A 27,853-nucleotide genomic window follows, 5' to 3' on the forward strand; every position below is an offset into this window, starting at 1 on the left:
ATACATATTTTTGATCTGAAGGTACAAAGGACTCGATTTGTATTTAATGTTTTCCAGTGTTCGTCGAAAGAAACTCGGTGGGGAATGACACTGGGTAGCTCAGAAATAATAAGAAAAACAAAAAACCCGGCTAGCTTTAAGGACTATCCGGATGTCCCTTAAACCAAAAATGTGTTTTTGGCCTGCACATTCGAATAAGAAAATAAAAAAGAAGAAAGTCTTCTAGGCGGCAGACAGATAAAATAGGTTGTAAAATAGAAAAATGGCCATGACTACCAACTGACCGAAGGACTTTCAAATCGTTCTTGTAGTTAACGAGAAACCAAGGATTTTGTGATTCAACTGATTCCCTATTCCTATTCCTATATTTCACAATTGTTTGGGTTTATAGATGACCCGGTAATCCTTGAATGAATTTCCATAGAGTTCGTCCTTGCGATTCTCACGCACCATGTCCTTCGAGAATCCGAAATCATTGACGATATAAAGCTATTTCTGAAAATTAAATACTCTTCACTCGTCCTAAAAGTATGCGTTAAAATATTTGCTTTTCTAAGTCTAGTTTGCATTACAGATTTTTCTATTCCCCACATAAGTATGCTCTAAAATTGAAGATTGTTGTAAACATGGATGGTTAAATAATTAAGCAATTTTTTGGTTTTCGGGAATATTTTAGCATTTATTCTTGTTTTTTAGTGGATTTTCGCTACGTGTTTAAATGTCAATTGATTTTGTCGTATTTGTTTTCTAAAATTTTACAATAGTTTCAACTAAATAAATAATAACAATTTATAAATATAATTCTCTTTTTTTTGTGTTCTCTTACTCGTTAGCTGAGTTTTTGTCGAGTTTAAGTTTAACGTAAATATTTTGTTGATATCTCCCATTCAATAAGTATCTCAAAATTAGAAACAGTATCAGTAATTTGCTTTTGATTTAAATGTTCTCTGTTCTCTGTAAGAATTTGTTGAATTAGGCCAAAAACAATGAGCTCATCAGAATGTGCATTACTTGGCTATTATAACTTAGTGGCTAAAAATCGGCTTAGGCTAGCTAAATATAAAAATAATAGTTAAGTCTACAGATTGCAACGAAAACAAAAAACCTATGCAAACTATGCTTTATATGCAATAAATAAATATGTATGTACCTAACATTTACATCTGTTCATAATAATGATAATAATAAGTATTCTCTGTGATCCTTTCTATGTAAATACAATCATATATACAAAAAACAACTCAGTTTTGCGATTTGGACAGACACACTGCTTCACAAAGCAACAGAAAACTTATTGTTAAAACATTTATCTTTGTAACTACGTTTTCGTTAACATTTTCATATTGTTTTTATTGTCTATTTCATAGATGTGTCGCGGAGCCACACAGGCGCAACTAAGCAGAGTCGAAATTCGATAGAAAACTATAGAAATCAACTCGAAACGAACTCGAAAGCGACAGACAGTTGACACTGATATCTAACTACATATATATATGTATGCAAATATACTTTTTTATGGCCAGCTGCCTCTACTTATGCCCAATAACGAGCGTATAGTTTGCTGTGGTTATTGTCGACGGCAACGCCGCCAGCGCTGGTCATTTGGCCAGCTTCAAGATCTCCGCCTGCGCGGCTGCACTAGCTGCCGATGCTGCTGCTGATGATGATGCCGGAACACCGGCTGGCGGCGCTGGAGCTATCCGTATGGGCTTGGCACGCTGCTGATTGAAGAGTCCGCTCAGTGTGGCCGTTGTGCTAGCGGTCAGCGTCATGCTGCCACCACTACCGCTATTCGCCTGACCACTTGGCGTCGCTTGGCGCTTGCCTCGCGCCAATCCACCATTGTTGCTGTTGTGTGTTGACGTAGGCTGCTGCTGTAGTTGCTGGCCAATAACTGCGGATGCTGAGGTTGCCGATGCTGAAATGTTATCCAACTCAGTCATTGCTTCTTGTATAGCCCGCTCGAGTTGCGAGTTCAATTTGCGGCTCCTTTTTTTTTGGATTGGTGGATTTTGGTGGTGGTGTTTGTTTGTGTGCGTGTGTTGTGGTTTTGGGTATTTCGGATTAAGATTTTTGGACAGGGGGTTTTTTGTCATGATGATGATGATTATGCATATACACACATAGGGTTATACACACATACGCATATACACACGCGTTGAGTTTGATTTTGTTTTTGTGTTTGGTTTTGGCAGCGCATAATAAAAAAAAGAAACAAGAATATTAATTAGCAAAATCAAAATTAAATCGACAACTTAAAATCAAAACTAATTTCAAATGCATTGAAATGCCAATATTGACTACACTGCACAATAAATACGAGTAATACGCAAATATAAGTTGCCAAATGCTACAAAAGTTAACAACAAAAAAAATCTCCAAATACTAAAAAAAATCATTTTTTTATCGTTCTGCAAAAAAAATATATATATAAATGGTCTACTTTGAAATATAATGGGAGGGCTGGATTGAAACATTTATATTTGCATATGTTACACTGTTTTCTTAAGGTTAAAATACTGAAGAAAAGATTTATTTATATCAAAGAAATCATATACATCCAGCATATAAGAAATATTCCAGGCATTTAAAAGTACAAATTTACTGACTAGGATTATAAAAAACATATATAAATCTATATATTTTATTAAAGTCATAGCGCAAAAGAAAACTGTTCTAAGTTTTGTACATAGATTAGCCAAAAATAAACTAAAAACAAATTACTTTTTACAGTGCTGTCTTGTGCAGGACTAAGAAATATGAAAACAATGGACGCCTATGCTGAATCTATTCGATCTTGAGCTGCACCGGAGTCTACAACGCCCCCTTGACAACCTTGACACATCGAAACCGTCCGACAATATCGAGCACAGAATTTCAGACTCATATTTACACCGACTTCTCGTGTGATGCTCACTTTCTGGTATCCTTTTGCGCCTTGTGGTGTGCCTCCAAGCCTTCGGAGAGGCTCTGCAACAAGTTGACCGGTATCAGCTCGGAGGTGGAACGCCCGCCACCGCCGAACCACTGCACCCACACATGATCGAACTGTTGCGATGGTGTGCAAACACCGTCGGGCATCTTAACAATTTTGCCAGGCCAGGCAGGATGTCCACGCGCCGGCCCCCAGATCAGCTCACCAATGGCAAATGTTCGAGGTGGCAACAGTGCCACCGAACATGTTCTTGCCACCGTGCGATGCGTTCGACGTGCTCGCTTTGTTGGTGTGCGGCAGTTGGATTTAATGGGTGAAGCTTCACTGAGCGCTGGTGCATCCGCAATGGTCGGCAGCTGCGTGGTGGTGGGTGACTCTATATAGAGATTTGGAGGCAGCGGCCTGATTAATGAAGCCAACACTCGATAGACAGGAATCCCGACAACCGACACCCGACAGTACAAAAAGCAGAAAACACACACAAAACGAAAGCAAAATAGTGCAGAGGGATGCGAGGGGTGCTTGACACGTGCTTGACATGCATCAGGTGTGTATGTGAGAGGCTGGTGGTGCTGGTGGGTTAGTCAGTTAGTGAATGGATGCAGTTAGTGGCTGGTGGCATTAGGACACTGGCAAAGCCTTACCCTGGTAGTCAACGCTAACTACTTTGTGATTATGGATATAGACGTTTGGGTTGATGTGGCTATGGCTGTTGCTGTGACTGTGACTGTTGGAAAGGGGCTGGTGGTGGTGCATGACTTGGCGTGTCGGTGCCATCGTAGTTAGTGATGTGGTTGACAATGATGCTGACGATGTTGATGAAATGGAGAGGGATGTTGAGCTAGCCATACGCATACCTTGACCCATTAGCCCCATGGTGTGACCGCTCTCCGACGACGCCTGCTGCGATGTGATGTGTATCCGTCGTATCTTCGGCTCCGATGGCTTATACATGCTGCTGGGCTGGCTGAATAAATTGCTGCTGCAAATGCCTGCAGGAAGAAAAAATATCGGTTCGATTACTAAGTTAACGGGTATCGAGAGCAATGATATCTTGAAAAAGAACTCAGCATTCGAGTGATACTCCTAATGGGAGCGTGGGGCAACACTCACTTCTCTCGCAGTCCGTGGATGAGGGCGACTGGCGGCTCTCGACGCTTTGGGGGGAAATGGCTGCATCTGGCTCTGAGCTGGACACGCACTGCACCTGCAACACAAAATAGACACTCAATAAGATGAGGAAACTTCAGTGGATGGTTGCATTTGATGGCATACCATGTCACCGCTCCCGCTGCTACGATGGCTGGGCGGTCGCTCGGGACTCTGCGGACTGCATGTGGTCGTATCCGGCGGGCTGGCGGCAGTTAACTGGCGACTGCTATGCGATTCCGAGACGTAGCTGGTTGCCTGGGGCGGCTGCAATGTGATCTGCTGAGCCTGCTGCTGCTGCTGCTGTTGTTGCTGTTGTGGCTGCTGCTGAATTTGTATCGTCGCCGTGGGACTGGCCTGCACAAAGGATGCGCCGCTCTGCTGCGCTGTGGGCATCACCAGACCCATGGGCGTCGAATAGATCTGACCGATGGGACTGAGCTGCCCGTTGGCACCCACAATATACTGCTGGCCACCGGCGCCGGGCGATATAAAGGACGCTTTGTTCTGCGGCGACGGAGTACGCAGCATAACCGGTCCCTGGTGCGTCAGCAAACTCGTCGTGGGCATATTCTGGATTTGCAACAATGTGGCATCCGGTCCCATGACCAGGCCGGCCGGCATAAGTAACTGCTGCCCAATGAGATTCACCTGCTGCAGTATCTGACCATTCTGGAGCAGCAGCTGCTGGGTCTGTGGTGCCGCCGTCGCCGGCTTATTGACCACAATGCCCTGGATGCCGGGACTCAGCTGGAATTGCTGCGAAAATTGCGGCGGTGGCGGTGGCGCCGCGGCTGCAACTGCAGCTGCATTTGCCGCTTGTTGCAACAGCGCTGGCGCCTGGCTGGGTATGCTGGGCGAGATCTGGGGCGAGTGCGTCTTAACCGGCGACCCGGCAGTACCACATATCAACGGCGGAGGAGGTGGTGTGCTGCACACAGAGCTCTTGCGCTTGCGCGGCCTTCGTTTCGCCTCGGGCGAATTAATAATGGTTGCCGTCGCCTGTGGCTGTTGCATGCCCAACAACTGATTCTGCTCAGCCGCGTGGTGGTGCTGCTGCTGCTGTTGCTGTTGCTGGTGGTGTACGATGTAGCCGCCATTGGGCAGTGTGTTGAGCAGGACGGTCTGCGTCGGCGCCGTCGCTGTGCCACCCGCCTGGCTGATCTGACTAATTTGGCTGGCCTGCGAGCTGATGATCTGATGGTGCAGCAACTTGGCGGCACCATTCGCATTGAGCATCTGCGATGGTTGGCTGACAATGTAGCCACCGCTGGGCTGGGCGTGCAGCGGTCGTTGAGCTTGGGCAGCCGTTGTCGGATGTTTGCCAGACGTGGGTATGACCAGCAGTTGGCCGGAGGAGGTCATGATCAGCTGGTTGCCACCGCCACTGTTGCCCGCCATCGATTGCAGCTGAGCCACAGCAGTATTGGCACTGCTCAGCGTTGTGCCTGATCTACTGATGCCCGCCGTCGTTGTAACAATGCTGCGCGTCAGCGTTGTGGCACCATTATTGGCCACAGCCTGACGTTGTCCGGGCTGTCCACCAACTATGGGCTGACACTGCTGGCGCAGCAGACGCAACTGAGCCGTGGGCTGGACAGCTGACGGCACCTGCAGCTGAGGCTGACGCATTTGCAATTGTAGCTGCTGTGGCTGAGGTTGGGGCTGTGGTTGGGTTTGGGCTTGAGGTTTGGGTGAGGCGGAGGGGGTGCTCTTGGCCGAGTCTATAGAGTCCGTGGGCGAGGAGAGACTGTGACGCGGACTCTCGTGGCTGGTGGAGATGGCACCCACCTGTTCGGGCCGTTTCTCTGGCTCCGACCCACTGCTGGATACGGGCGACTCCTGCGGCGCCGGCACCACCGTAATGCTGGTGATCTGCGGCTTTTGTGGGCGCGCAAATGCAGCTGCCGCCGTATCCACATGCAGGGAACGCGGCACGGCATTGCTCGTCGCTGGACTCGACTCCAGTTCCCATTTTCCGCCATTGAGGAGAGACAGGCGTCGTATACGTTGACGCTGCTGCTGATGCTGTTGATGCTGCTGCAGCTGCTGATGCTGTTGATGTTGATGTTGCGAGCTATGCACAATGGGCTCCTGTGGCAGTGCTCGGGCCGTGGTCGTCGCTGTTAGTGGCTTAGCCGAATCCAATCCGGCGCCGAGTGTGTTGTGCAGGAGTGCCGTTTGCTGCTGCAAATAGCCCGCCGGATCATCCTTGAAATTGGGCTGCTGCGCAGGTGGTGGTGGAGGAGGATGAGGAACTGGCGGCGTAACCGCTGGCTTTATCACATGCGTTGCGGTTAGATTTGCAACTGGAACGGAAACTGGAGCGGAAATTGAAGCCGATGCTGTTCGTTTCAGAGTGCTGTCCACGCCTGTTGTATGACTAGTTTGCATGGGTGTGGCTGCAATTGGAACTGTTGCTGCGTACGATGTCCTGCCAGCCAGTTTGTTATTATTATTATTGTTGTTGTTGCCATATTTGTGGCAATCAGCGTCTGAAATGTGACAAACAAATTGAAAGGCAAAGTCAGCGAAAGGTTGAATACTTGAATGTCGTCCCTCGTTTGCTTATTCAAAGTGCGTCGTCCTTAAAGTGCCCGCAACGTGTTCCACAGTACAACAGCAAAGGACGACAGCAAGTGAAGGGCGTTTCACAAAGGTCGCCACTTGACAATGCCAGACAACAAAAAGCGCCAAATGCCAAATGGCTGCGAAAGCAAAGCACAATAAAATCAAAACACAAAAACGTGCACCGCAAACTTATTAGCCAAGAAATGGAGGAAAGGCAGTTTTCTTCTTTTTTTTTTTTTTGAGACTGGGACAAAAAGCACTCCCAATTACTGAGTAGCAGGACTTGGCTAAGGAGGGGTAAGTAAGGTTCAACACTCAGATAATGGTAAACTTAATTAAAATACAAAAACAAAACAAACAAAAAAGGACAAGCGATGCCGACATTATCTTCTACTCTTCAAAAATTATAAAATATAAGCAAAAATGTAACTGACTGGGTCATACTCTGGTTTTACTGTTCTTTAAGATTGTCGGTGTCATCGTGGTGGTTAGTTAACTACGATAAATACAAAATATAACTATTTATTATGATTATGGTTTGCTGAAGTGCATGTGGCACAGTTGTGCGTCGAGTTAATAGTGACCACAGAGCATAATCACAAAAAGTAATGTTTGCTGCAAGCCACATTGTAATCAAAAGAACACATATGTATACATAAATACATACATATATACATACATACATAAATACATACATACATATTCAGAACTCTAATTATAAACCACTCTTGATTCCCTTGGGTCGAAAAGCAAAAAATGGAAATTCAGCATAAGCCCAAAGTGTTTTCTACTCCAACAAATTTTGACGGGCTTTTCGAAATCAGCATGCGAATTTAAAACAGCAGCAATAATTAAATCATCTAAGCGAATTGAGCTTCATAGAGTTTTTTCTTAGTTGTATTCAATAGAGTAAGCAAATCATACATAATTCAAGGATTGCAAATCGCCTGACTGCACGCTGGCTTACACACACATTCATATTTATATATATATATACATATATATATATATATATATATATGTATTCACATGCACATTCACTCACTTAAGCCGCAGTCGCGAACATTTCTAAACGCAAACTTTTGCTTGGCACGGCATTTTGAATGCCCCACCAATTTGGGGGCAATGGCAAGTGCCTGCATCCATGGCCAGTTGCCTTTGGCCTGGGCGTGGCTGATAGGCGGATCGCAACGGACGCGCATGGCTAAAGTTTGCCGTCAAGTCCCTTTTGTTTCAATTAACCTTTTCATTTTAAAGTTTTAACAATGTTTGCGAAATGTTTGCCCAGCTGCTGGACCCCAACCCCCCCAAAAAAAAACCACCAAACACCAACACCCGCAATGCTCGCCTTCTGGGTGGTCAACCGCCGCAACACCAGGTTTTTGTGCAACAAAGTGTCTGTATGGTGGAGACCGAAAGCTTTAAGGTGATCCCAAACGCGTTCAAATCCTTTTTTTTTTGTGCGCTTTGTATCTTGGCAACAGTTTGGCTCTATCTCAAATTGAAATTCAAGGCATGAAAGCCATTTGGAAATCCCCGTATGGCCTTACAAACCAAGAAACATTCAAGCATGCACAGCAGAGCACACTGAACACCATTTAACGCTGCAGATCCGAGGATTGTTGAACGAATCCTGCACACACTTTTGGTATACAAAATGTTTATAAACTGTGGCAACAACAAATTTTGAATACCTTTCAGCTGCTTAAATATTGCATTAACTGTAATGGACAAATGCTTTGCTTTCAAGTAATTACAAGTATTTATTTACAAACGCAAGAGCAAACAATACAGCACTGAACAAACACCCCCCGACAAACAGACCCGGGGCACCACTAAAAAGTTTTTAACAGCTATGAAGCTCAACTCAGTATTTGGACAATAAAAATGCTGTATAAAGTTAGCAACAGTAACTTTTTGTTTCCTAATCTCAAATAAACAGAGCACAGGATGCCACCCCATCCTCCATCCATACACCCCTCCCACCGCTCTCTCTCTCTCTCTGCCACTGCTTTAGGCGCTCGCTGTGAAGTTTAAATGTTGAACAGTTGAGGGTATTTAATAAACATAATATTTATTTATTTACAATCGCACATCTATACAACAACCCCAAGGCAGCAGCCGCAGCACCCGCAGCAGCAGAGGCGACAACGCTTTTCACTGCACAAGTTAGGATCCTTTGACTGGTCATACAAAGGAACGAAATCAAAACACACACTCATCGCATACACAGAGCAAAGCAAACAAACATAGACGACAAGTTGAGGTGAGGTGAGGTGGGGTGGGTCGAGGAGCGGCAAATGCACTTCCTGTCAAGGCAACGTTGCCACGTTGCCACGCCTACGGCCGCAGTTCGTCGAGGCTTAAAGCTTGTTGAACTCACCGCTCTGATTTTTGTTTTCTTTTCGTCTTTTCTTATTCATGTGTGCGTATTACCCTCTTTTATAGAGTTTTTAACTCTCTCTCTCGTTCTCTCCATCTCTCTAGCTCTCACTCTCTCTCTGTCTGTCTCTCTGTCTCTTTCTCTGTCTTTGCCACTTTCAATGTGTGTGCATTTTCACTTTGTCATTGTCTAGGCAGTAGTTTTCCACTTGCCAGCAGCACAAGCACATTGCAATTGCATTCACCATGTGTGTGTGTGTGTGTGAGTGTGTGTGTGTGTGTGCACACATTCCAACGAAAGTCCTTTGGATAGGTATGCGCAAATATGCATAGCAATGTTTGTCAGCACCGTGCGCTTTTCACTCCTGCCAGCTGTGCTCGTTTCCTCCATGGTTGCCTTGCTCTCTCCTGCACTTATCGCACGTCTCTACACTATTTTTACTGCTACTCTATAACCGTTCCCCTTCCCCTCCCCACCTCATGGTTGTCTTCGTGTTTGCAGTTGAGTGGAAAAAATACAAATTCTGTCTTTGCACAATTCTTTTTCATATAGCATACTTTTGTGCGGTGCAAGCGCTTTCGACTTTGGTGGCCGCTGGGAACTTTTTGAGTCGCTTTGTCGTTGCCCACTTTGCCAGGGTTGCCATGACGCTGAATGTTGTCAAAGTAAGCTGCAATTGGCAAGCGCAATGAACAAAGACAACGGTCAAATGCACGTAAATTAAAAACAAGAAACTCCATTCATCTTAGGCACGATGAAGAATATATACCCTTCCAGAGCGGAATTCAATTGTCGACATCTAAACATCACTATCAATTACAAAAAAACCGAAAGAGAGCTAATTTATAATCAATTATTCCTTTGGGAAGCTATAAGAATTAGTTCGCCACCTTCAATCGACTGTTCCTATATTATTATAATCCAAAAAACAAGCATGGCTGATGAGTTTGTTAGGATCTGTTGGTAAATAAAATAGTTTTTCGTACGAGAACATATCTTTCCACCAATTGTTACTGTGGGATACGATCCGGCAGCAAATATGCCTCAAGCAAAGTCATTTCTAGAAGCCAAGCAGCATCGAGATTGCTGTAAAACTGTAGTATTAGTTTGTATAACTTAACTATTCATGCTGATCAAGTCTTCTTAAACTGCGTTACAAACTTTACAACAAAATTATAAAACTCTGTTGAGATGCATAAGATGCATAATGAGTTTTGTAAACTTAATTGGCTTCAACGTGACATTCATTGGACTGTGCAATTAAATTCAATTTAAGTTAAGTCTTTAAGTTATCAAATATTCATTTCGCTCATTTAATTGCAGCAGCAGGAGCCGAGTGTTATTCTATAATTAAATTTGGTTGCGTGACAAGCGAACAGAATGTTTAAATATTATTTGTTTAGTGCTTTGCTTTGATTAAAGTTTGCCCACAAATATTTGGCTGTCAGCTGTCACTCACCTTTGTTGGCCAATTCGAGTGTTGTTGCTATTGTTGCTGTTGCAGATGTTGTCGTTGTTGTTGTGGATGTCACCGCGGCTGTTGCCATCAACGTATTAAACGCATCGTTGACAGCTGCTACTGTTGCCACCGATATTGTGGCCATCATTAACTCCTTCGCGGGCTGCTCAGCATCGAGCAAATGACGCTGATGCGAGCAGAGATGTGTGGCTGTTGCAGTTGCCCTCTCCTGGTTGCTGCTGCTGCTGCTGCTGCTGCTGATGACTGGCGACACCTTTAATGGCATGTTGGGCACCTGCAATTAAAATTAAAATCAAAAACAAAAACCAAGCAACGAATTGGCACATTAGCAATTAAAATTGAATGGAGAATTGAGGCGCCGCTGTTGACGCATTTACAATGGTTGTTGTCAATTTAAAATCGATAACTTAATCAGATGCACACCCACAAACAAATACACACACACACACACACACACACACACACATAGCTAAGCACACTCACGTACCGACCGAGAGACATATGGGTTCTGCTATTAATTTACATATGAAACGTGAGTCGCATTTGCAAAAAATCAGCAATCACCCAAACAAAGCAGTCGTCTTATGCGGCGCTTGTTATACCCTTTAGTAATTGCATACGAAGTGCCTCCTTTTCGATTCTCAAGAAGTTTTCAGTTAGTTTCAAGAGTATCTTGTTACAATAATTGGCCTCAAGAGCAGTAAACTTACAGTAGCTTTGCTCTCTTTCACTTTTTTTTTAACTTATTTTTTCATACCCTGCATTGAAAAAAGTGGCATTTCTAAGTTGTGTAAATTGATGTATTCAAAAAGCAAAATAAATAAGTATGGCTGACTATTTAACAAATATAGTATCTTGGATATGTAAATGATTGTTCAGTCTTTAGATCAGAAACTAGAACAGTATTTAAAATCTTTTTAGTATTACGAATCTCATAGATAAACTGTATAATTCATTATTAAAAGTTATTAAAAATGGAACTAATTAACTTAGTGTAGTTCATTATAGAATGGTATTATTAAGCTACAGGGTATCGCTAAGTCATCATATCAGTCAATGAAATGCTGTTGTTTTACTGTTTGTTTTGCTTTGGTAACCTTCAGCACATAAAATGCAGTAAAAAGCAAAACACAAACAAATACACTTTCACACACACACACACACACACACACACACACACACGCACACACACACACACACAGACAGACAGACACTGGTTGTGTATACCGTTGGTAGCTTGGGGCTTAGTAAGCGTCCAATTAGCATTTTTGTAAATAGATACTCGACAGCCGACAAAGCAAGCAGGCGAGGAGCACATCGTACACGTGTAATCCAATCAGATGCTGCAAATTGCGCTTGATGAGTACATCAAAAGATTTGATGGCGCCATAGGAACGAACCCACTCTCTATCCTCGTACCGCCCAAAGCCCAGCCCAACACATCCTTCAGCAGGTGCATAGCGTATGGAATTTATGCAAATGAGTCTGGGGGTTTGGAGCGCATCGATTTGGACGCCTTCGAGCATGACAACGACCCTTTTTTGGGACCGGGCACGCCTCCAGTGAGCAATTTCAATCAGTGGACGGCAATTGCTTCATCGGACGCTTAAGCGCTGAAAGCGATTCACTGCCATTTTGGTCAACAATTTGTGCGAAGCACACTCGCACATCGAACGACCAAACGGACGAACGAACGAGCAAACCCGTGTACAAATTCCGCACAACCAAAGTTGGCTATAAAACATTAAAATGTTTTTTTCTTTCCTTTTTTATTTGTATGTGTACAGTGTGCAGAGAACTGACTTTTTTTTATGCCTTTTAAGTCAATTGAGCACTTGGTAAACGCTTAACAACTGCTGCATCGGTTTCTACTTTCAGAAAAAGAGACTTGCAGCAATGATCACATTTCATTTAATATATGCATATATATGTAGTTTTTCCCTCTCTCTCTCTCTCTCACTCTCTCTATCTCTCTCTGATCTGAAGTGAATGCCAAACATTCCCATAATAGAGACACTCAATTCATGTTCACTTAAGAGTCGTCCGTCAAGAGTCCCAAATATATTTATATATCCACAGACAACGAACACTGAGGTTGGTTTATTAATTTGCCACACCCAAGCCAGATAATCATCAGGCCAATAGCAATTCTCATGTACGTTTCTATATTCCTGTTGCCCCAAAATGCCCAATCCCCAAGTTGATGACTTCACGTAAACGACTCTCAGCTCTGATTGTTACTGTTGTTGTTGGTGCTGCTGCTGCTGTGGTTATTCTGTTTTCATATTTCAGATGTTGCTGTTATGGCTTTTCAAGTTGCCGTTGTTGCTCTGCTTACTGCTTACTCCTATTGCCACTTAGTCAAAGGCGGCTGTCTCACATTGACTGCCACAAAGAGCAAACATAATTTCAACTTTTCAAACGTAATAAAACCACAATATGTCCCCCCTTCTCGCTCTCCCCTTCAGACCCCATTCAGCCAGTGCCTCTCCGCAAATGCGCTTTCGTGCTGCTGCACAGACAGATGTAAAATAGAAACCTCAGAAGCCCGACGACTTCCTTTAGACACCCCCCACCCCTACCCCTTCCAGCACTGATTACGGAAATATGTAGCACATTCAACATTGCCAACTGGGTCGTCATTTGGGGGCGTGGCCAATTTGCTCTCCAGTTGTCTGCGGTGCATCAAAAAAAGAAAAAAAATGACAAACGAAATGCAACAGAGACAAAGCTAGATGGCATAAGTCTGGCCAGGCAAATCGATAATTAAATTTAGTATTGAAATACACGAGGTATATGAACATTTAATTGGCATTTAATGAAGGTATAATTAGTAGACAAAAGCCATGCATGCTCCATGTCCCCAACATTAACAGCAACCACAAAGCAGACACTGCTGCGGATGAGTTAAAAGAGTATTTAAAATGATTTCACTTTTTTTTTTCAATGTGGGCAACTTTTTTAAAATTATTCCGCAAATGTTTAACATCAAATTGTATGTTATTAAAAAAAAAAACAGGTAATCACAAAAGTGGTTAAAGGTATAATAATTTCAAATACAAAAAGCTGATATGCCCTGTTTATAAAATAAAGTATTCGTAAATGTGCATTGTAATTATATATATATATATATATATATATATATATATATATATAGATGTGAGCATATGGACACTCTTGTTTGCCATTATAATACATAAATTGTTATGTATATTTATTTACCGAATGGCATGTTCTGAATGCATTTTGCATATTTGACATATTAACTATCGTTGCATTTGACAGAATGCTGAGCTGAGGGCCGAGGACGAGAGTGAACTGGAGACAGAGGACACGCCTCTGTACAACACGCAATACAGGGACAAGCGACATCGGAGTAAATATCAACTAAATATTGCATTTTTGCATGCATAATTGCTACGAAATTAAAGCAAAATGCACAGACGACGAAGGGTTGAGTGAGTGGCCATTGGGCGACATGCGACAACTCGGCTCGACCCATGGTGGATCAGGTGTGAAGCTTGTGCACAGGTGCATGGCCGGTGTTGGATTACATTAACGTCATAATGACCACCGTCGAGGGCTCGTCGCCAGAAGCCCAACGCCCGACAGTTTTAATCCTGGGCCCCGGTGGCAACAATGGTGGATGAGGTGGTCGCATGCAGACTGACACCACCTCTGGTTGCTGCCTACTTGCCTACTGCTGCCCCCTTGTTGCTTGTTCTTTGCTTGTTGCAGCTGGTGGCTGCTTTGCCTGCGGCAATTGAGCGCACTCGCGACAGGAACTTGCGGCACTGCCGGATGTGAGTAATCGCTCAGTCACGTCGCCATCGGTAGCCATCGTGTTTCACTGCTGCGTGCCACCAGCCGAGCCGCTATTGTCGACTCAGCCAGGACATTGCAGCGTTGCAAGATTTCCGTGACGGCGCACCAGCTCGCCAGTTCACCAGCTTGCCAGCTCGCATTGCTGCACTGGACACTTAGCCATGCATGACGTAACCCGCAACGGAAATCGCTCAATGTTCGCCGCTCTGCGCACATGCAATCCCCAGCAGCAGCATTAGCAGACCCACTTGGAGGTGGGTCAATGTGTTGCTGCACGTTGTTGCTGGCTTGTCCACCACTTAAGCAGCTTCGTACTGAAATCAGTAGATTTAGTAAAAACAGAAATCTAACTTATTTTCTGTGGCAGACGCCATGTGTACACTGTGCATTGCTTTCACTCTCATTGTTGGCCTTGTGTTTGCATATTGTTTGCTACCTTCGCACGGTTGCACAAAACTCTTACAATTTTCATTAAACTGAACGCTTCCACGTCAGTCAAAGTCAACGCTGCTGTTGCTGTTGCAGTTGAACTGAGACAACACACAAGATAGATGGGGTAAGTGCAGTTCGAACCCATCAGTGGCAACATTCTCACATCACAGGCTCACTGCACACAGCACAGGGCACAGTTGAGTGGACTTTCACCCCGCATCCCGCACTCCGCACCCCTCTCCAGTGTCGTCTTAATGCCACGCTGTCTGCTCTTGGCGCGTACAACATTTAATTTGAACTAATGAAGTTTCTATAAAAGCCTCGCGTAAGTGAATGGCAAGAAACAAGCAAAAAAAAAACCGAAAACGAAAAAATAAAACGATGCACAAAGCGGAGCAAGCGACCCAACCCGGAACGAACCAAACCGAACCGAACCGCCATAAAGCGTCCCAACTCGAAACTGGGACTGAAATTCAATTTCGCCCAAAAGTGAAGTTGAAATTTGCAGCAATTGATCATCCTGCTTACAATTGGAGTGACGTGCAAATTACACTTAAAAACAAAAAAGAAAAAAAGTGAATAAAAAACAAAACTTGATATTGATCACAACTTGAAAATACCTTGTTGAAAAAAATATTTAACTGGAATAAAATTGATTTTTTCATTTAGAATACACTAAAAGTTAACAAAATATTCTTTAAAGTATCGAGCCAATCAGCAAAGTTGTTATGCAAGAGAAAGAGCATACCCCTTCCTTAGTGTTTGTGCAGGGTATGCACACTCAACTGACACATCTCCTCGGCCCACCTGCCGTCGCTGGCCCAGCGCTAATTGTTTTAGTTGTTGTTCCATGAATATGCTAAACTGTCTGCTGTATTTTGCGTCAACCCGTTGTTGGTCGTCCCATCCCAGTCCCATCCCAGACCCATCCCGTTCCACTGCATGCCCACTCCACTGCACACGTTCTCGCTCAGCAAATGTTTATAAATGCAAATTGGCCGAAAAGTGCAGCAGCAGCAGCAGCAACAGCAACAGCAGCGACACCGACAACGTCACTTTCTGGACGTGCTTCGGTGAATTTCGTTTAGTTGGCCCCTAAAGGGAGGTGTAATTGGGGCGCGCGGGTGGAATTCATGCGGCATGAGTAAATAAGTGAAGCAATTCACTGGGATTGACTGCTCTGACCAGCTGCTGTTGGGTTTGGTTCACTTTCGGTTTTTGGACAGACAGTGTTACCAACATGGCCCTGACATCGCTCATGTCTTGCCCCAACTCTGTGATGATGTTGTGAGGCAGCCTTCAAACACACACACATACACACAAGACAATATAAGCAGCTGAGCTTGGAAACAAACTAAGGTGCTAAGGTATTTTGATTTGTGTGTGTGTGTGGCTGTGTGTGTGTGTGTGTGTGTGTGTCGTAAACGGCAATCACAATGCCCAATGCGTTTCAATTTTGGTTTTATTTTTATTTTTATTCGAAGTTGTAAATTTTGAGCAGCCGTCGCTGACCTTCTCAAGTTTGTTTGCTTGTTGTTTCAATTGTTGTTGCTGTTGTTGGTGTTGGTGTCGTTGCTGTTTGTTTACACAGAGCTTGCATCGAACTCTGTGTAGACTGACTGACAGACAGACTTACAAACAGACATACATACATACATACCGAGTCTGACAGCCACAACGATCTGGGGACGGGGCCAAAGTTTTATTTGTTTGTTCAACTTGCGGCGTTACACAAATTGCGTTCAACGTTCTCAAAATAGAACCCCGTGGAATACTTAAGGTATTTGCATACAAAAACACATACTTATATACTTAAATACAGTTGAACAAAGTCAGCTGTGTAACTGTGTGAGGAAAATCAATTTTAATTGCTTCGCATATATATCGAAAAAGGCGATGCGATCGAAAAGAATTTAACGCTTTCCGATTCGATTGGAAATTTCAATTGCAAATAATTGTTTAATTATCGTCAATTGCTTGTTCAGCTAAGGGAACTAATTTTTTAATGTATATATATTGTATATTGTATGTGTGAGTGAATGATTGAGCGAGCTGAAGTGCTGCAGATATAGCTGACTTCAAATAGCACCCCATTAAAGGGCAATAAAGCGTTGCGAGTCATAAACTCAGTGCTTGTATTTAGTTCAGCTGAATATCTGATAATTGAATGCGCCAAGATTATACGCATACGCAACGAATGTTGCAAACATCTATACACAAGCAGTAATCACTCAAACATACAAACATATACATGTAATTGTTGTATGTATTGTATGAGTCTGTGTTCGTAGGCAGCGTACATAAGCAATGCCTATTATAAAGAACAAAATGTAGTACAAGGTTGTACATAGCTACAAAATATATGCTACAAGGTCGTTAATACATACATACACACACATATATATATATATATATATTTGTACATATAGCATAATTGTATATATATTACATGTATAATGCAAGATGATTATTGCCTTTTTTCAAAGTTCACAGCTAATCTAAAATATTACAAGAATTACAGATAATCTTTGTATTGTATTAAACTTATATTTACTAGAAAACAGAAAAAAAATCCAGTTTAATATTCAACGTTGACTTTAAATTATACTTAAAGGCAAAAGTTTATAAGAACTCTCTTAAATTTAATATTTAAAACAAAAGTAATATTTCTAGATTGATATCTGTTATCTGATTCATAATTAAATTTAAAATTTCATACTCTAAGCAAAGAAAATCATGAATTCAATTCCTCGTCGTGGTCACTTTCCAAAAGCTCTACTCAAAACACTCGAACTTCAGTATAATTTCGCTCATTCGCACACATTCAGATATATATATATATATATATATACACACATAAATCTTTAGAGACATAGACCACTATATCATAATTTGCTGCACAAACTCCGCAACATGACAGCAAATCTGGCGACATGCGATATGCAATATGAGATATGTTGTGTTATTGGACATGGTTAGTGCGACACATCGCTGGGTCCGTGAACTGAGAGCGAGACACTTGAGTGGCTGCTTAGTGGCGGCAACGACTTTCACCAAACACTCACTGACAGCTCGAGCAAAAGGCAATTCCTAACCTACCACACCTCAAACACAAGGCACAAACAACAAAGCCAACTTAAGCGACAGCAAAATGGCAATAATCAAAACAAAAAGCGCAACACAAACCAATAAACGAGCGTAGACTTCATTATGGAGGCACATCAATCATTGCCAAACGCGAACTGGTAAGGAGGTAGGCTGGGGGGGGGTATGAGGGATCGTCCAAACACTGGGTTGAATGTGCCGAGAGCACAAGAGCTGAAATAAAGCACAGTTGCCATTTTGCCACAACGATGTGCAGATAGACGTTGCAAAGGAGAGGAGCGGCGAAAGAGAAAGACAAAGGGAGCTGGGCAGAAAGCGAAAGAAAGAGAGGGATGTGCAGCTGGAGCCAAGACAGTCAACGACTTGTGGTCAACGGGGAATGGGAGTACGGAAAATATGTGACGGTGGGACAAGGGGGCAAACATGTGCAGCAGAAGAAGGGCTCCTTCGGTGGCACAATAAAGTGTTTAGTAAACAAATTGCGGTTGCCTTTTGATAATATGCGCACAGTTAGCCGAGCCAGTTAAGCAGCGCAGCCAGCGACATTGTTGAAGAGGGGACGAAGACAGGAGGGGTTTGGGAGGATTGGGGGATAAGTTATAAGTGCATTGCACCGAAAAATCGATTGACGAAAGCCACAAAGACGTCAAGAGCTAGAGCGAGAAAGGTTGAGGTAGCTGCTGCTCATGTGAGAGAGCAGATGTGTGTGTGTGTGTGTGTGTGGGAGGGGGGGATGAAAAGGACATTGATTGTGTGCGCGGGGTGTTAAACGATTCGGGGCGTTGGCGCCATCGTCACGCAAAAATCCAAAGAGAAACCATAAACTTAAATTAATGACCTCAGTAGTCGAGGCGTAGCTGAAAGCCGAGACCGTTTGCAAGCAGAACGTAAAGTCAATAAGAGACCAAAAAAAGCTCGAAGATGAACACAAAGAGGAAGGCGATGAGGGAGAGAAGAGCGCCAGATGCACTGTTTTTGTGTATATATGTGATTTACCGTTAACAGTCGTTTCGTTTTGCTGCAGTTGCTCTGCTCCAATTGGAAATGAATCTGCTGGCGATTTCACTGCGATTCTCAATACACACAAACACACACACACACACAAATATACATGTATACATATATATATATACATATAGATGAAAATGCTTGTCAATTTGGAGCAAGGCGGCTGCTGAGGCAGATGGTCGAACGTTTGCTTAGAGCTCAGTTGAGAGGCTGGCTAAATGATTATGCAGCCGACGTCGGCGTTGACGTTGACGTCGACATGGCCGATTTGTTGTCAAACTGGTTTTACAAATATTTTTGCGTTCATCTGTTGCCAGCGGTGGGGTAAAGTCTCTCTGTGTGTGTGTGTCTGTATGTGTTTGTGTGTCTGTAACCAGGCGGCAGTTACATGGCTGCAACGCTCAGTGAAAGTCGCCTGAATGCCGTTGCTGTGTGATACCCTACTCCCCCTACCAGCGCACCCCACAGCACTCCTCACCACCCCTCAGAGCCCATTAGCTAGTTATGTAGCTGAGTGCACATTCAATTAGGTTTAGCGCAGTCTTTTGGCTTTGGTTACGGCTTGGGCCTGAGCTAACCCAGCTGTTCAGAGCTGGTATTTACAGCCAATTATGAGACAAACAAGTTGGCAATTGCGTCTAACTTACCCGTGCATTAAAATCGAAAAAGTATTCCGGCCTCAGCGGACACGGCAGGCCGCACTTGCAGGTACCCTGTGTTAGCAAATAGTCCTTAATTTGGAATTGTGTGCGCAGCGTTTTGCCCGTCGGACTGCAATAAGAAATAACCATAAAAATAATGAAAAATAAGTACAAAGTGAGTGAGTTACAGTGATGTATAATTAATTGATTGTTCGCTGCAATTAATTTCTATTCATTATTTATTAGTTAATCGCAACACAAATTGTTGTATGCTAATGGCAATTACAAAGTCGTCAAGAATAGCTTAAGTGTGTCTGGCCTTCGCCCTTCATCATTCCATCTACCTCACACACTTAGCCCCAATTAGTCCAATCCACGTTAACAGTTAACATAGTGCAAAGGCTGCTCGCTGTTTAGCTAACAGCTCATTAACATAATAGGTAAATGACGCGCTCGTCCGCATTAACATGACAATGTTAAACGACAGTTGGGAACGCATGCTGGCCTACTCATACCTACGCATACATGTGCACACCAATGCATGTGTGTGTATCTGTATGTGTTGTGTCTGTGGCTGTGTGCGTGTGTCTATACATACATAAATTAATACCAATCAGAATTGCTCGCTGCTCGTTTTGATCGCATGTCAAATAAGTGCGCGTCGCTCGGCGCATAATTCAAACTGGTTTTTATGTATTGTGTATTTTACAAGCAGTTTTCGCTCCTCTCCACGTGAGTTGCTAGCCAAGTGTTTGCTGGCTGTATGTGCGGAGCCCCTTCTCGTGCCACAATTGAGTCGCGTGATTTGATGATCCAGCTTGGCTAAATAAATTGAAACTACTTTTAACGATGGGGGCCAATATTCAGGTTGTAAAACAAACTTTTATGAGACTTCAGACACAAAACAAAACAAGGTTTGGACTGACTAATCACTCAACTGGCAAAATCAGTCGAGCTACAAATTTATTTCCGCAAAGGTTTCTCCCTTTTATGACATAAGATGGCTATAAAAAAAATGCATTCAAATAAATTGGAAAGCTGTGTTAAACAAGTTTTATGCTTTCTTCCGATTGATGTGAGTCGTAATTCGAAGATTTTTACCAAAATATGAATGGAAAATCAATGGGTAAAGTTCAATTTTCATTGGATTGCAACAAAATTAATTAATATGTGCTGTTAAAAGTTTAACAGAAAACAGGAACAGGAAATCTGATGCTCCTGAAAATGTGATTTTAAGCTCTATCTAGAAAAAATCATAATCTTATCGCTATCCCTGTTTTCGAAAATTGTCAGTCTTTTGTTATGCGCAATCTGAAATCAAGTTCTACTCGATTTGCAACATTTGCTAGTTGTTATTTAGGGTATTCAGTGGTTCACCCCGACCAACAAGAAAACCTCATTCGTAATCCGTTTTGCGCTCATTTCATGTTTACAACAATGAAATTTATGAAAAGGTAAGAAAAAAAAAATTGATTTAAATTTGAACAGCATTAAGAATATGCGCAGAACCAAAAAGCGAGTCCAGTGAATCCAGTTTTTTCAGTGAATTCATTTTTCGGCTCAGCGCTGCTGTCGAGCCCCCTCCTCGAGAACAGGGCCACGCATGACCGCAAATGTTGAAAAGTTGTACTCGGTATATGTTCTGCTGGGGTTAAAAACATGCCAAAAGCAGCATATAAAAAAAAAAAACAAAACAAAACAAAAGGCAAAAAAATTGACGCTGCTTATTAATTATAAAGTGTGAGCATGTTAAAAGAATCAAGGGCGCTGCTGATGATGACTGCGTCGTCGCGACGAGAGCAGCACTTGAGCTATATAGCCTGAGCATGAGAGACTTCAGAGCCTGGAACGTTGAATAGCAAATGATTTGGCGGCATAGTAGAACGAGGCGAGGCAGTTAGCAGTAGCAGGGGCACGGGCAGGGGCAGCACCAGAACTTCAACTCCTTCCTCTACAACTCGTGTGGGAAATCTGAATAATGCATAAAGTGTGAAAGCGGCAAGGGCACTAAACGAAACCAAACGAAACGAAGCGACAGCAGCAGTAGCAGCAGCAACAACTGCAAACAGAGACGACAATATACATAATTGAACGACAACAACAGCAACAACAAGAACAACAATCGTGCTACGGGCTAAGCGAGTCTGCGAGAATTGTCAATTGAGTAGCCCCTTTGTGACGGCAGCACAGGATGAGGTTGAGGATGGGCATGTGAGTTGGCATGGGCATGGGGATGAGGATGAGGAGTTGAGTTGTGTGTCCCATGGTCATTGAGCTGCAGCAGTTGGCACCCTGGTGCATTTCTCAGTTCTCATCAATGGGCCCCACAGCAAATTGCCAACTTAAAACTGAAAAACGAGTTTGGTTTATTAATTATTCTCAACTAGTTGCGTGGCCGTAAGCTAAAATCGATGGCAAAGTCAATTGGCCTGACTGAACGTGCGACGCACAGACCAATTACAAGCTGGGCGAGCGGAGGGTGGTTGGTTGGTTGGTTGGGAGTCATCAACGCCAAAGCTTATAGCTCAATTTGTATGCAGCTGGCGTAGCTGGTTGGCTTAAGGACCAACGATAACGACCACAAGGCGACCGCTTGTTGGGTTGCAGCAACAACATCACCAGCAGCACCAGCAGCAGCAGCAGCAGACGGCCGGGTTTGCTGCGCTGGCTCATTAAATATTTTATTTACACAAAATGCGCTAATAACAAGTGGGGGAAGGGGGGGTTGAGCGGAGCGCGGTCTGACGACTTCTCATGAAAGGCGTTGAGCTAACGAGTTAAAATAATTTAATAAATTTCACACACAAAGAGCGTCAAGTGGCCGAAGAGCCGCCCTCCTGCGCCTCTGTCTGAAGGTGGAAAAGTTTTACGCCTCTCTGACCTTGAGTGCACCCTCGAGCCAGCCCCGGAATGAGCCACACGGCACAACAGTCGAGGGCCGCCAGCTGACTGACTGTGCCAGCCTATTACTAAATTAATAAACCCTAACAACAGCTCAAACACAAAACCAACAGCAACAGCAATGGCAACGGCAACGGCAACGGCAACACCAACTGGGGACAAAGGGAAAGGAGCCAAAGTGTAATACATTTAGCAAGCCACAACGTCGAAATAAGCGAATGGGCTGGACGCGAAGTTGTTGTTTTTGTGGCCACGTTAAATGAAAGCAGTCGACTATTAAATCTGCAAAAGCCCCTTGCTAATCAAATTGCTTGGGTTAACCTTTACTGCTTAACCTTTTAGCATGAAATACCTGAGGCTATTGGCACTGCTAACATAAACCACTCTGGTACTAGCATATATTGCATATATAAATAACGTATGGAATGGATTTAAGGGACCAATGATCTTTCGTATTATATATTAGTAAATAAAAGTCTTATAACTGTTAAGAATAGCGACATAAACAATTTTCCAGCGTTTTTAAATAAAATTAAAATAAGTTAAATCAATAAATATCCAGTAATTATTGCAAAAACTATTGATTGAACACGTCACACAAGCAATTTATGTTTACCGCATCTTATTTCTAATGTCATATTAAAAATCAAAAATATTCAAAATTCAGTTTCAGCAAAGATGTTTTTCATAAATTAACCCGGCATGAACATAAAAACTTTAAGTGCGTCATATTAACATTTTTAAGAGCATAAAAAACGATTTAGTGGTCAAAATGATTAAGCATGCATCGTTATGGAGACATATCAAATTATACTTGAGCAATCAAATGTTTTATTTATGAAAATGATTTCCACATTTAAGTGGTGTGCGTTGCCAAAAAAAAAAACCAACGGAAACCTGCAGCAAACAAAACAAATGTCTAAGAGGTGCACAAAAGTCAACACGTTGTACACTCAACGGCGGATTGCAATGGAAAACTGCAGGCGGTTGACGAAGCCATCGACGAAGCCAGCGACAGCAACGGACCGCCGACTGTTGATGCAACCTACGCGCTGCAAGCAGGCATAGATACACCTTTGCACGTACACATGTCTGACAGAGAGACTGGTGAATGCGACTGTGACTGTGACTGGGCCTGTCGCACTTGAGGAAAATTGAAAACTCTACGACTGTCTGACTGGCTGACTGACTGTGCCAAACTATTCCGCATTCTTGAACAGTCAGTTTGCTCGTTGCCCGTTGCCGGCCTTGCGGGGCGCTCGACTCGCTCTTTTGAGTCGCCTCCATACCAGCTGCCGGTTCTAATTTATGATTTATGTGTGTGCGCACCGCCGTCGCCGCCTTTTTGGCTTTGCTGGCTTTACGGCGGCACAGTAGGCGGGCCAACGTTTTGACCTGGAAATGTGCATGTGTCACATTTGTGTCGTCCTCTGATGTCACGTTGCGCAGTCAACGACTTGAAAATGCTTGCGCAACAATTATTGATTTACCAAAACCCTCTCTTTCTCTCTCTCCCCACCCATTCATCCATCCTTGAAAGTAGTCGCAGTCGCTTTGAAATGATTGCAACATTCTTTCCAAGAAATAGCCAAGCCAAGCAAAACTGCGCAACTGCAGTTAAACAAAAAGTTGTATTCATTTTGCCATTAGGCCAACCCCTGCTCTGTCTGTTCAAAATTTGAACCCAGCAAATGTTTCTTATCTTTTCCGTCCAAATGGACGAAAGCTCACAAATTTGCAAGGGGAAAAAATACGCAAAAAAAACTAAAAAAAAAAAAAAAAAAAAACATAAAAGTAAATAAATAAAGCAGCAACACGGAATGTGGAAATGAGCAGCTGCAACAGCCGCTGCTTCCACTGCTGCGCTTAATGCGAACAATGACAAACGCTCGACACGCAACAGAAGCGGTTTAGCATTAAACAATGCTTGCTCAGATCGCATAAAGTGTCCTGAATGGGCAATGGCTAGGAACAGATAGCAAAATAATATTATTGAAAAATGTCACAATTGTCTGCAGTACAAAACATAAATCCAAATTGTATTCATACCAAATTTAAGCTCTGCGATGCTAAACGGGAATACGATGACAATCCACAAAAGCTGTATTTTTGTCAAAACTTGAAGACCTGTCCCCTGTTGGACAGTTACAGCTCAAGTTCTTATCGAATAGGAAAACACTATTTGAATACCATTTTCATAGCTCATAACGATTAAGATATATGTTGAATCATTATGATGTTTTCGTTTCGATTCGGGTTTTTCGGGGCAAATAAGATCAGTTCCGCAATGTTAGTTTTAAACAAATTTTGAATTTATGTTCTGATTCCGACTCTGAATTTCAATCGTTCCGATTCCAGAGAAGTATAGCAAAATCTATAACTAATAATCTACAAATTACTTTACAAAAATATCATTGCTATCTAGAAATTCACAGAAATTCATCTAGTTTTTTAGTTTCTGGGCAACAAGGTATCTTGTAGTCGAGCACACTCCACAAGAGCACGTTCACTTGTTACAGTAGCCTGTAGCCATTGCTTCTGAAGGCACTTAATGATTAAATCTGTCTTATTTCAATCCAATATATTTGTGTGCACTCTTTAGTGAGCATCTTTATCTTTTTTTCTTTGCTACAGCTAAGCCCCGCAAAAGCCAATAACAAGTCCAAAATGCCAGAGGCAAAGCCATGGCAGCCCGTCAAGTTCTGAGTTCCAGGCACTTACAGAATCAGCGATTATCCAGCTCTGATGACAACAGTGCGGCGCAGACACAGCACAGGCAAGCAACAAAATCGTAAACTATTTGCACAGCGCCAAAGACTCCCCTTCGCACCTCCATCCCTGCACCGCTGGCCTGGACAGTAGCGCGGTAGACGCAGAATAATTAAAAGTACTTGGGCAATGGGGCTCAGCAACGGCAACGACAACAGCAACAGCAACAGCAGTCTCTGGCTTGTTTTCAACATATTTGTGTAAATATTGTATTTGTGTTTGTAATTATGTCGGCTTGACGATAACTCGCAGATAATGCCCAGGTAAATACTCGCTGTGTACACAGCGCTGGCAAGAGAACAGGCAATAATGCCAAGCACTCGACTTTTAACTGTTTGACTTACGTTGTCATTATACCCTGTACCCATTGACAAATGCCAAAAACGGCCATATTGCAATTGTACTAGTAAACAGCAGAACAAATCCGAGTGTGAATTTAAAAAAAAAGAATTTGTAGGAATTGCTTCTTTTTTTTTAATTCGTAGGTCCACAACTCAGATGGATATCGTTTCGTTCAGAGAGCACTGTAGTGCTTGCTAGGCTGCTGGGGATACAAATCGGAATGAATCTGACAATGCATTTATGCCGAGATGACTACTGCAATTCAGAGTAAAACCAAGCCACCCACTCCCAATGTATGCCCATCTTAGCTGAGCTACCCCCTTTTTTAACTGGCATTTCCTGTTTAACAAGAAAACATTTAAATGGCTTCCAATATGCATTTACCAGACACAATACACAGATTGACTTTTAGCTGGGCCTGACTTGTAAATGTCATGTAAGAGAGCCAACGACAAAGAGTGTGAGAGAGGGAGAGAGAGAGAGAGATAGACAAGTAATGAAACTGAGATAGAGACAGAGACAGAGAGAGAGAGAGAGAGAGAGACTCACCTGATGTAGGCCACTTCATTGTTGTTGGTTAGTCGTCGCCAGCCTGGAGCCAAATTTGCATTGTTATTGCTGTTGCTGTTGTTGATGTTGTTGCCAGCATTATTGTTTTTGGCCAAATTCTTAGCATAGAGCTGCTGTTGCTGATGGTTCTGATTCATTTGACGCGTTGCAATTGTTGCTGGCATACAGTGCGTAGCAGCAACAGTTGCTGTTGCGACTGCTGCCGCTGCTGCTGCTGCTGCGGACTTTACAGGCAACTTGATTTGCGCTAAACGCTGTTTGGTTTGGTGCTGCTGCTGCTGTTGAAGTTGCTGCTGTTGCTGTTGGAGTTGCTGCTGCTGCTGTTGTTGCTGCTGTAGCTGCGTGCCTATTGCTGGACACACAAAAATGTGTTGACTGTGCCGCAGTTGTTGTTGTTGTTGCTGTTGTTGGTGCTGCTGCTGTACAGCAACATTTGTGGCTTGCATCATGTTGGCGCTGCCATTTACCAAACCAGCTGGTAATATCTGTTGCTGCTGTTGTTGTTGTTGTTGTGGTTGCATTGCGGCTGCATTTGTAACGACCCGCGATACAAATTTCGTTTGCTGCTGATAGAATTGCTGTTGCTGTTGCTGCAACAATTGCTGTTGCTGCTGCTGCTTGTACATGTTGAGCTGTTGCTGTTGCTGTTGCAACTCATTGTTGACCTGCAGCACGCCAGCAACCGTCTCCGCATTGCCAACACCAACAATGTTCAATTTATGCTGCGCCTGTTGTTGCTGCTGCTGCTGCTGCAGCTGTTGGCCAGCGGATGCGGCAGCCATGTTAATAACAGCCGCCGTTTAAATTGTAGCGCTCGATTTGTGGCCTGCAAATAATAATAGGCAGCGTTTAGTGTGCATTTAAAGGGAGAGCAATGCGACCTCAACAAAATACACGCATTCACACTTATATGCATATATACATATACACATATATATATATAGATATTATATATATTTGTACATATTTTGGGCTGACTCACAATTACATGCCTACAATTCGAATTGAGTTGCGTGTAAATATGTATGTTTATTTATATGTGCATGTGTCGACCATCTTCAAATACCATTGCTTTTGTTCTTTTACCTTATACTCTTGCAACGCGGGTATCTTGATATTGTCACAAGGAAAACTCCAGCCCTGTACAAAAGATCTCTTTTTATATGAATACCCTTTGCTTTGAGAAGATCTAATTAATAGCATTTACATCGGAATTTTCGTAATAATAAATTTGTTTGATTTTTTTCAGTATATTCAAATATTATAAAACTTCCGAAATAAATAAAATATAATGATGCTGTTCGTTTAAAAAACAAAACTTTGATCAATACAATAATATTGTATATACAAATTCATATATTGAAATTGATAGTTAATTATAATAAAAAACTTCATTGGTTTTTAGAGTGTGTTCATCAATCTCAATAATTACAAGTACTGTCGCATTGAGTTAATAATATTCAGTTGTTTCAAGGGTATTTGAATGTTCGACAACCAAAAACACAAATTGTTGTTCTTTCTTATTGTATTGTATTATCTACTGTTGTTGTTGTTGTTGTTGCTGCTCACCTTTTAGCGTAATTTACGTTTTGCTCATTTGCCAACATATTCAATTAATTTGAGTTATTGTGTAAACGAGACGCGAACATGTCAAATTGTTGTTGTGGTTGTTGCGACTGCTGCTGCTGCTGCTGTTGCTGTTGTCGCGCGTTTTTAAGCACTTAATTTCACTTTTTTTTACA

The 27,853-nt window shown here is 42.8% G+C and overlaps 2 protein-coding genes across 3 annotated transcripts; both read right to left on the reverse strand.

The window, feature by feature from the left end:
* Positions 1–656: 656 nt before the first annotated feature.
* On the reverse strand, positions 657–27,812 carry LOC6568122 (alpha-protein kinase 1). 2 transcript variants are annotated; one of them, XM_032740429.2, is made up of 9 exons: positions 27,681–27,812; positions 26,091–26,937; positions 19,536–19,659; positions 10,498–10,792; positions 4,211–6,579; positions 4,049–4,142; positions 3,793–3,927; positions 2,918–3,311; positions 657–1,989 (listed from the first exon to the last, which is right to left on the reverse strand). In XM_032740429.2, exons 2-9 carry the CDS (start codon positions 26,891–26,893, stop codon positions 1,599–1,601), a joined length of 4,605 nt encoding a protein of 1,534 aa, XP_032596320.2. In that variant the 5' UTR covers positions 26,894–26,937; positions 27,681–27,812; the 3' UTR covers positions 657–1,598. The 2 variants fall into 2 exon arrangements, with proteins under 2 accessions (XP_032596320.2, XP_032596321.2); XM_032740430.2 differs by lacking the exon at positions 2,918–3,311 and having other exon boundaries at positions 1,149–1,918.
* LOC116805828 (protein Teyrha-meyrha-like) lies at positions 3,326–3,786 on the reverse strand. Its single transcript, XM_032740431.2, has 2 exons — positions 3,580–3,786; positions 3,326–3,507 (listed from the first exon to the last, which is right to left on the reverse strand). The coding sequence occupies exons 1-2, from the start codon at positions 3,782–3,784 to the stop codon at positions 3,479–3,481; spliced, it is 234 nt and encodes a 77-aa protein (XP_032596322.1). The 5' UTR covers positions 3,785–3,786; the 3' UTR covers positions 3,326–3,478.
* Positions 27,813–27,853: the final 41 nt, after the last annotated feature.

The sequence above is a fragment of the Drosophila grimshawi genome, unplaced genomic scaffold, assembly GCF_018153295.1.
Source record: "Drosophila grimshawi isolate 15287-2541.00 unplaced genomic scaffold, ASM1815329v1 contig_311, whole genome shotgun sequence".
In the NCBI taxonomy this organism is placed as follows: Eukaryota; Metazoa; Arthropoda; class Insecta; order Diptera; family Drosophilidae; genus Drosophila; species Drosophila grimshawi.